The following is a 9,390-nucleotide window of genomic DNA, read 5'->3' on the forward strand; positions in this document are numbered from 1 at the left end:
ATCAAATCCAATGTCCTTGCCATTCCAAACAATTTTATTTTAATTGTTGCTAGCTTACTTTAGATTTGTCAAATCGATTGGTGCATTATTCTGCATAACAAAGTAGTACTATTTTCTATGACAAACTATTGCAAGGACTAAGGTTAGTAGCCAAGACATGATCAGGGGCTATAATTATTTGTTCCAACGACTAAGTTCCATATGTTCTTTAGCACGTTATTAGGTGCACCAAAATCAATCAAGCCTAGATAGTTAAAAGTAGACTGATCTATCTAAGTTTCCATATTACAAAATATTCAATGTAAAATTAATGTAGCCTATTTCAAGTATGTATCACATTTTTAAGAGCCTTGTTCAATGGAAATTTACAAATTTTACATTTTTTTATTTTATTTAACAGATAAAAAAATAAGACAAACATTGATATTTGTGTTGCTAGGAGTTAGCGGATACCCTACTTTGCAAATCCCGGTGATCGAAGCTATTCCCACGACATACGTTTTCTTCTTTCGATGGTATTTTTCACTGTACTATTATCTATATATGTAAAGTAAGTAAGCAACTAATACCTGCATTACGTTATTAGGATATAAAGCTAGAGGAATTTACGAGAATAAAAGATATGGAACCAAAAACTGAGAAACTGAAGCTTCTTGCAGTATTGTTTGTTGTGGTGTTTCTCGCTGCAGGCTTTCACATTTCCTCAAGAATTGCTCTAAATATTGGTGTCAGCAAAATTGTGTACTTAGTTTATAGAAATATCACTGCTTTACTTTTTTTAGGACCTTTTGCTTATTTTCTGGAAAAGTGAGTACTAATTTCCATTCCACACCTACGAATGTGTTTTCCTTTTTGTTTGGTATTTAACTTTCTGCTTTTGCATTCTTGTTTATACAGGAAGGAAAGACCACCCCTCACATTCTCCCTATTGTTTAAGTTTTTCCTCGGATTTTTGGGGTAAGCAAGTAGAGCATCAAAATTTAACCACGCGCATAATTTATCTTTGTTTTTGTTCCGAAGAAAAGTTTTGACTATTTGTTGATTTGCGAGTGTCATCCTTGTCTAGAACTCATGCTAATCTTCTCTGTCTCGTTCCAATTTTATTTACTGCTTGTCTTGAGGGACCACATATTTCTGTAATTATGCCCTTCAATTCGCTCTAATGACAATGTTACATTTCTTGCTTCACACAGAATCACAGCAAACCAAGGACTTTATATCTTAGGGATGTATTGTACATCACCTACCTTTGGATCAGCTATACATAACTCAATTCCTGATTGTGAGACTACACTGTACTTGTTGTTATTACCACATAGCTGCCCGACATAACTTTACTAGAGTAAATGACCATTTATGAGTTTTAGTCATGTCACAACATTTACTTTGGATCCAATGTAGAATTTTTTGTCTTGCCGAGATTTATATGCCAGTAGAAGATCAAGAGAATTTCTGGTGTTAGAGAAGTTTTGTTTCCTTTTATCAAATTTTATTTTATCCTAATATTGGACAAAGATGAGCCTAAATGGAGTGACAACTTGGAATTATGGTATAGTTGTTTTTGTTGTTGTATTTGTGTCTCATGAGACTTGGTAAAATATGCACCAGCTCCTAGTTATAGCAGTTTTTACAGAAAGGGACACGATTCAGTTTGCTGAGGTGGTTTTTATGATTCTATATGCTGAAAGATCCCTAAAACTGAAATCATCCACTATATTTGTACTTGACTTAAGATGGCACCAATGAGCTAATCTTTTGAGTACTCAAACCGTGATATTGTATTAGGGTATTGCCAATTCCGGAATTGTATATTTTCTCATGACTTGGTGCATTCAGAAAGGAGGGCCAGTTTTTGCTGCCACTTACCTGCCTGTGCAAATAATTTTAGTTGCTGTCATGGCCTTTGTGTTTCTTGGTGATCAGTTGTACTCAGGCGTGTAAGTCAGATATAAATGGGAAAAGAATAATCAACATATGTTATGATTCTTGATCAATTTCAAGGGGCACTCATGATTAATTGTATGCAGGGTATTTGGGGGGATTCTGATTGCGGCAGGGCTTTACCTAGTCTTATGGGGTAAAACAGAAGGGGAAAAAATTGCAAGGGACTTTGATCACCTTTATTGTAAGCAACATAAACAATGAGACTAAGAAAGCTTCTGAATGTTAAACATACCCAATTTAGAGATATAGACTATCTTTTCTGCACACAAAAAAGTTGAGGATATAGTTTAATTTTCAGTCGACACTCTGCCATAAGGACTAAGGTTGACATGTCAATCAGAAGTTACAAAATAAGGAGGAACACCGAGAAGGATTCCTAAGTCAAACAACAACAACAATAACAAATTCAGTGTAGTCTCACAAGTGGGGTCTGGGGAGGGTAGTGTACGCAGACCTTATTCCTGTCTTGTGAAAGTAGAGAGGTTGTTTCCGATAGACTGAGAAGGATTGTTGACTCATATATAGCAATTACGGATACCTTCTAAACCGAGAAGGATTCCTAAGTTGAAATTAAAAGCTGCACTTCTAGTGGCTATTCCCTACTTTAGTTTATGCAAAGGAAATATATTACTAGTATGCTAAGTACTAGTTAAGCTATATATAGTTGTAGGAATTAGTCTTGTCTTACAAATTTTCATACTAAGTACTACACTTGCAAGGTTCATGCCAAAATACATTGACTTTTGTTTTCAAACTAAAAAAGAAAAGAAATGAAATGAAGAATGTATCTGAATATACATGTTGTTAAGCTGGCAGCCTTGTCCCAAACCAGCCGTACAGACGAACTGTCCTAACATATTAATTTAGTAGATGAATTGTTATTAGACCTGAACTGTAATAGGGCATTCCTCTGTGTTTTCTTGATCAACAAGATGTTTTCTCAATGTTGCTCCTTCTTTATCTTGGTTCACAATTTTTTCCTCTTCAGTTTTACCCCATAAGACTAGGTAAAGCCCTGCCGCAACCAGAATCCCCCCAAATAGCCTGCATACGATTAATTGTCAATAATTCACTTTTAATCCAAAACACGAATGCCTGCTGAAATTTATCAAGAATCATAACATATGGCGATTATTCTTTTCCCATTTATGGACTTACCCGCCTGAATACAACTGATCACCAAGAAATACAAAGGCCATGACAGCAACTACTACTGTTTGCAGAGGCTGGAACGTGGCGGTCAACACTGGCCCTCCTTTCTGAATGCACCAAGTCACGAGAGAATATACAACTCCAGAATTTATGATACCCTGTAATGCAATGTTTGACTCAACATACTAATTAGGTCATTGGTGCAAAAACTAAAAGGATAGAGGATGATTTTAGTTTTAGGGGTCTTACAACATAAAGAATCGTCAAAACCTCCTCACCAGACTGAATTCGCCAGTTTCTTGGATCCCTTTCTGTAAAAGCAGTTACAACTAGGAGCTGGATTACTCCAAAGAAGCATGTAAATGAGATAAGTGACAGTTTCGCGGGGTAACTTTTCATCATAGGAACCTGCATATTTTACCACGTCTCATGAGACGCTAATTGATGGTGTGTGTATATACATAGAGGTATTAACTCTGATATAATTAAGTAGTAAACGAAAGTGGACCTTCTCTGACAGTTCAAGTTTTTAGATGAGTTGGTCGCACCATTCAAGTAGAGTTATGTCTACAAAAACTATGTGTTAACTGCTAATTCCTATTTCTTTTACAACAATGCAAGATCTTGAGAGCTACCTGAAGCACCATCCAACTAGCATATGATAAGCACTGAGCAATAATGTAAACACAACCCCATGTCCTATTCAGCATTTTCTCTGGAGAAGTAAAAGTTACATCCGAAGAAAAGCCGCTTCCTCTTAGAAGGGGAGGGCCTTTGTATAGAGCGATTATTGTGGCACCTCCAACACTTGCTATGGTTCCCATAATTTTTGCCATGCCATCCCTCCTCTTAATATGCACTTCTTCTAACCTGAGGTACATATACAGGCATATACTTTACGTATACTGATGAATTAATTAGTATGAAATAGTAAAAAATGAACCAATACAACCATCTAATTAGATAGTACGGTGTACGTGCTATTTCATAAACAGCTATGATCTTATACCTTAAAACAGAAGCCATGACAAAAGTAATTGCAGGAACTGAGTTTTGTATAGCTGATGCATAGGTAGGTGATGTATAATACAACCCTAAGATATAAAGTGATTGGTTTGCTGTGACTCTGTGAACCAGGAAACAAAACTTTGTCATTAGAGCGAATGGAAAGTAATAAAAGCTAGTACTAATATTTAAAATTTCTTTAAGAAAATTTGTCAGTAAAAGAGAAATTATACTCTACTTGCTTACCCTATTAAACCGAGGAGGAAAAACTGAACCAACAGGGAAAATGTGAGGGGTGGTCTATCCTTCCTGTATAAACGAGAACACAAGAACTTAAAGTTATACATCTCAACCAAATCAAGAAAGGAAAATAACAACACGTTCATAGTTGTGGCTGGAAATTAAGTATCATTACTCACTTTTCTAAAAAATAAGCAAAAGGTCCTAAAAGAAGTAAAGCAGTGATGTTTCTGTAAAGTATAAAAACAAGTTTGCTGACACCAATATTGAGAGCAATTCTTGAGACAATATGAAATCCTGCAGAGCAGAAAACCATGACAAACAACGCTGCAACAAGCTTCAGTTTTCCAGGTGTAAATTCCATATCTTTGGTTCTTGTAATTACTTCCTCTAGCTTTATATCTTCAAATACGGGATAAGTAGCTTACTCTGTATTCATATACACTGTACACAATATTGAAAGATGTCATTTTCTGGAAAAAGACAATATGCACTCTGAGTGGACGAGTGGAGGAGAAATTTTTGCTATTTTCTCAATGGTACCTGATCATTTTCTATAAGCACACGAGTTTCTTCTTGTTGAAAACACATTGAAACAGACAGCAGAAGCAGTGAGAAGTGAGAAGTATCACAGACAGTGTAAAAAAAATAGTTTATGAGCAAAAATAGAGGGTGAGAGCGGCAGTACCGTGGGGTGAAAAAATCAAAAGAGGTTCTTTTTCTTGAGTGTGTAGTGGTCTCTTAAGTATTTTACTCCGGACTATCATGTATAAAATTCCTTACTATAATGGATTATTTTGCTCCTCACGACCCGTATGTTTTTTTCTTATTTAGAAGAGTTTCCAAGTTTATATCTTAGTGTTATTATTACTTTTTCAATTTTTGTTGATTACCGTGTCCTGGTGCTCGTTATTACTTTTACTACATACCATAAATATTATTTATGTGTGCTATTTTTTCCAACAACTGATATTAGAGCATAGTTTTTGCTTATTCATAGAAATATTTTTTTTGCGGCCAGTCATACTACATTCGGGTGAGAAAAAAATATCTCGAATAAAGTACTAGGTTTTGCATAACATGATTGGAAATGGAAGCTAAACTAGATTTTACAAGTGTGGTCCTACCAGCAATTTTTAGGAATTCAGTTTCCATCCTTTGAGTTTATTATTAACTTTTTTGTCTAATAAGCTATTAGGAATTTTGTTAGTTAAACGCCATAAACTCCCAAAACACAGTATCAGACATCATCGGTCTATACTTCATTGAAATTGGATTTGTTTCACTGCACTTGCATTGCAGGTTCAAGCCAAGATACGTTGACTTTTATTTTAAAAATAAAAAAAGAAACAATATAATAGAAGAATGTTCAGGATAAATAACTAAACATTGACATGTTGTTATGCTGGCAGTCTTGTTCCAGACATGAACATCGTCCGGACAGATTATTTTATCAGATGAATTGTAAAGGCGCGAGCATGGATGAACCAAATTTCTAACAGAGGACAAAGTTAAAACCTATTCATAAATTAGCAAAGTAAACAAGCTCCTCAGCCAACTGCATCATGTAGATGGAACCATTTCGGGCAATTTGTTCTGAAGGATGCAGTTGAACCACAGGGTTGTGGAGGGATGGATAGAATTCCTCCACCCTTAACCAGAAGTCTCGGGTTCGAGTCCAGTAAATGGAAAGAATTTTAGCAGGTAGCGCTTCCCCTTTAATGGACCTTACGTGGCGAAAATATGGATTAATCGGGGCCACAATGCGTGTACCGGACACCGGGTATATAGGAAACAAAAAAATGCAATTGAACTACAGCAAAATGGTTAATAAATGATTCTATTCAAGTTAATGCATCTGATAAAATATCATAGACAATCTGATTGTTATTTTTCACGTTCAAGTCGTCATAGGATCATGGCAAGCAACGCAAGCTGAAGGAGAGGCAAAATAAAAAACTATAGAGTCAGTACAGGAATTGTTTGCATTTATCGAGGAGCAGATTCGAGGGACGAAATTTTTTGACGGGGAGCAGATAGGCTACCTGGATTTAGTGATGGGTTGGAAATCTCTTTGGCTCAGTGAAATGGAGGAAGTAGGAGAGATGAAGCTATTGTTACCACTTTTCTCTCTCATGTTTTAAGGTAAATTGAGCTTTATTCTGATGGTTTTATATTGATGTTACACTGACATTTATGTAAAGAGTCTCTCCTATTTGCCATATCAAGAGCAGATGATATGTGAACCAAGATGAAATCGAGGCCACCAACAATCTCGATAGTAAAAACATCATCAATAACACCTCTGAATCATTTGATTCTGCTACAGTTACAGTATTATATCTACAAGCCAAGAATATCTGCAAATAAAAAGCTAATTCTATACCCTTGTAATCTAGTTTCCAGAGACTTCTTCATTCTCAGAATAAGATCTACTAAACATAAGTGGAAAAAACTGAAACGGTGAAGGAGAAGAAGGCTTTCTATAAACATTGACAAATTTCTCTCCTAATTCCTTTACATATAGCTTATACTTCACAATTTCATCAGCATAGTATTTCGATCCAATGTCATGTGCATTGAGAAAGTCAAACTATACATACATACATACAAAAGCTTTTAGGAATAGCCAACACGTCGACAACGAACCCAGAAAGCTGTCCCTCCACTCCGTCCTCGAGCAACAGCTATTTCCTCGTCAATGTAAAACCAGATGAAAAATGGATCCTTATCCTTATTGCTCGGCTCTCTTTCATCCTTTCCCTTAATACTGATATCAAAGGGATTCAATGGTCCAACTTTTATCCGAAGCTGCTCAAATACGAAAGCAAGTATCCTATTCTTCCATGAAAACCTCCCTTCAAATGCCAAGAATCCAAGAGGCCCCAAGAAAACACCATTTTCGATCCTCTTTGCCTAAAATTTTGTTCAAACATGTTATTCCTCTTGTGATTGAAAGAAGAAAGCATATATACTCTATTGAAATTGGAGTTCTTCATCTAAACAACTAAAGAAAACAGACATTTTAAAGAGAGAATTAAGGTTGCTTATACAGCACCATTAAATATTATGAATAGCATTGGGTATGCAATTGTTCTCCTTTATCTTCTTCTTTTTTCCTTCTCTTTGTAGTCTTTTCAGTTATTGAGCATGGAAGTGTTCTCTATCATTTTCTTTTGTAGAAAATCCCTAGTATAACAAATTGTACACCGGATATACAAATCAGAAATGGGAAAATTGGTTAACAAAATAGGTTTATGAGATTAAATTATTTGATTTTATCTCATCTAACAGTTTACATGATAAGAAACAAAAGTATCTATTATTGAAGTTGATCGCTGTAGCACCCCCGCTCTCAACCATGTGATAAGTCATTTGATCTAATCATCTCTTCCATAGTAAATGCTTAAGTTATACAAAGATAAGAATCTCTTTATTTGGAAGCTTTCATAAATGAAAGTGTAATTCTGATCTATACCGACCATTACATGACACAAGAACAGGAAGAAAAAGAAAAAGCAACAACGTTATATCACCCCCTTAAGAGTAGAATTTAGCTCTTCTTCAAAAGGTCATATGAATCCTTACACTAAATCGTCATTTGAACATTTTCAGATGTAATATTCTCTTGTTTTACCTTCAACATTAAGAAAACATTAAAAGACAGATAACAGAAGAGAAGAAGTAAAGCTTACAGCTGCATCAAATCTCTGAACGGCTGTAATTGGGAAATATCTACCTCGTTCTAAACCTTTCTGCAATAATAATAAGGCTTCGACATTACAATGAAATATTTTGGACAATATATATAGGTAACATAAAGAAACACAAAAAGAAAAGGAAACAAAATGCATTTACAAACCTCAGCAGTAAAAATGAGCATCCACGTCCTCCCAGGAGATTTGGTTCCACCAAGAGTTTCAAGAAACTTTGAAGAATCGATTTTTGCTTTCTCAATCACAGAGAAAGCAGCCATTATCTCCTTTGCTGCAACCTTTCTTGTTTTGGCTGCATTTTTCAGTACTCTTACGCTCTCTTCAACTTCCTAAATAAAATTTTAATTCATACAACCAGTAGGAAAACCAAAAGTAAGTGCCCAGTAAGATTTATTATCCAAATTGCCCATAGAAACTCAGTTAATAAATTAGAATATACTAATCAGCAAAAGGTTGTTCTTAAAAAAGGAGCTTTAGCATATTAATTAAGCTAAAAAAAAGTAACAGCTACTGTATACTCGTTTTGAAATGGTCTTAAATGGTCTTATATATATCATAACATTTGTGTCACTATAAAACTTATCAGGAAAAAAAAAAGTTTTATAGTAAATTGTTTCTGAATGTAGCAACCTTTAGTTTCAAATAATTGTTACAGAGGGAGTAATTTTTTCAGAACAAACATATATTACTGAGTTCAAATCCTTTTAGTAAAGGAATACTCGGCACCCACTGGCTTAAAATCTTAAATTAAAAGTATAAAAGAAAATGAGAAAGGTACCTGGTTGGGTTGTTTGTTTTCCTTTTCTTGAATAAGAATGGAAGCTTGAGAATTTTGGTCCTTTTCGTCAAAGGTTGCTCTGGTTTTAAAAGCTGAGAATCTCAGAGAAGTTTGTAACTTTGAGTGATTAAAAGGGACTCCGAAACTGCAGTTGAGAGAAACTTGAGAAGGACAGAAAATCCCCCAACTCAACGGGATGGAAGAAAAGAGCAGCAGCATCTCATAAGTGGCTGTAGTTAGTCCCCCACTTTTGGTTTCTGATTATATACCTACTGTTATTGCAATCTATACGCGCTTCTTTTTGGTCCTTTTGTTTTTTCCCTTTTACACAACAACAACAACAACGATCTAGTGTATTGACAACCCATTATATTTTCATAAGTAGGATCTGTGATGAGTATTATGTGTGCAACCTTATCTCTACCTAGTGTCGCGCCATATTTTTTTCTCGCGAAATCGGGTTTCGATATGTGACAACTCTTTTAAGGAGATATTAAAAGAGGAGAATCGTCACCTAACGGTTTAAGGTGTGTTAGGGCACCTATTATGCAAATA

At 35.2% G+C, this 9,390-nt stretch overlaps 2 protein-coding genes and 1 non-coding gene across 6 annotated transcripts; all 3 read right to left on the bottom strand.

Annotated features, from left to right (window-relative positions):
* Nucleotides 1-1,020: 1,020 nt before the first annotated feature.
* On the bottom strand, nucleotides 1,021-1,127 carry LOC142176933 (U6 spliceosomal RNA). Its single transcript, XR_012705728.1, has one exon. It is a non-coding gene; the product is annotated as a U6 spliceosomal RNA (small nuclear RNA).
* Nucleotides 1,128-2,593: 1,466 nt separating this feature from the next.
* Nucleotides 2,594-4,974, bottom strand: LOC107771593 (WAT1-related protein At3g18200-like). 4 transcript variants are annotated; one of them, XM_075244541.1, is made up of 7 exons: nucleotides 4,885-4,974; nucleotides 4,348-4,410; nucleotides 4,106-4,222; nucleotides 3,732-3,966; nucleotides 3,346-3,504; nucleotides 3,103-3,254; nucleotides 2,594-2,988 (listed from the first exon to the last, which is right to left on the bottom strand). In XM_075244541.1, the coding sequence occupies exons 1-7, from the start codon at nucleotides 4,890-4,892 to the stop codon at nucleotides 2,826-2,828; spliced, it is 897 nt and encodes a 298-aa protein (XP_075100642.1). In that variant the 5' UTR covers nucleotides 4,893-4,974; the 3' UTR covers nucleotides 2,594-2,825. The 4 variants fall into 4 exon arrangements, with proteins under 4 accessions (XP_075100642.1, XP_075100641.1, XP_016446489.1 ...); XM_075244540.1 differs by lacking the exon at nucleotides 4,885-4,974 and adding an exon at nucleotides 4,770-4,840; XM_016591003.2 differs by lacking the exon at nucleotides 4,885-4,974 and adding an exon at nucleotides 4,521-4,785 and having other exon boundaries at nucleotides 3,375-3,504.
* A 1,831-nt stretch (nucleotides 4,975-6,805) lies between these two features.
* On the bottom strand, nucleotides 6,806-9,091 carry LOC107771592 (uncharacterized). Its single transcript, XM_016591001.2, has 4 exons — nucleotides 8,836-9,091; nucleotides 8,204-8,386; nucleotides 8,037-8,096; nucleotides 6,806-7,257 (listed from the first exon to the last, which is right to left on the bottom strand). Exons 1-4 carry the CDS (start codon nucleotides 9,052-9,054, stop codon nucleotides 6,961-6,963), a joined length of 759 nt encoding a protein of 252 aa, XP_016446487.1. The 5' UTR covers nucleotides 9,055-9,091; the 3' UTR covers nucleotides 6,806-6,960.
* Between the last annotated feature and the right edge of the window lie 299 nt (nucleotides 9,092-9,390).

This window comes from Nicotiana tabacum, chromosome 22, assembly GCF_000715075.1.
Source record: "Nicotiana tabacum cultivar K326 chromosome 22, ASM71507v2, whole genome shotgun sequence".
Lineage (NCBI taxonomy): Eukaryota > Viridiplantae > Streptophyta > Magnoliopsida > Solanales > Solanaceae > Nicotiana > Nicotiana tabacum.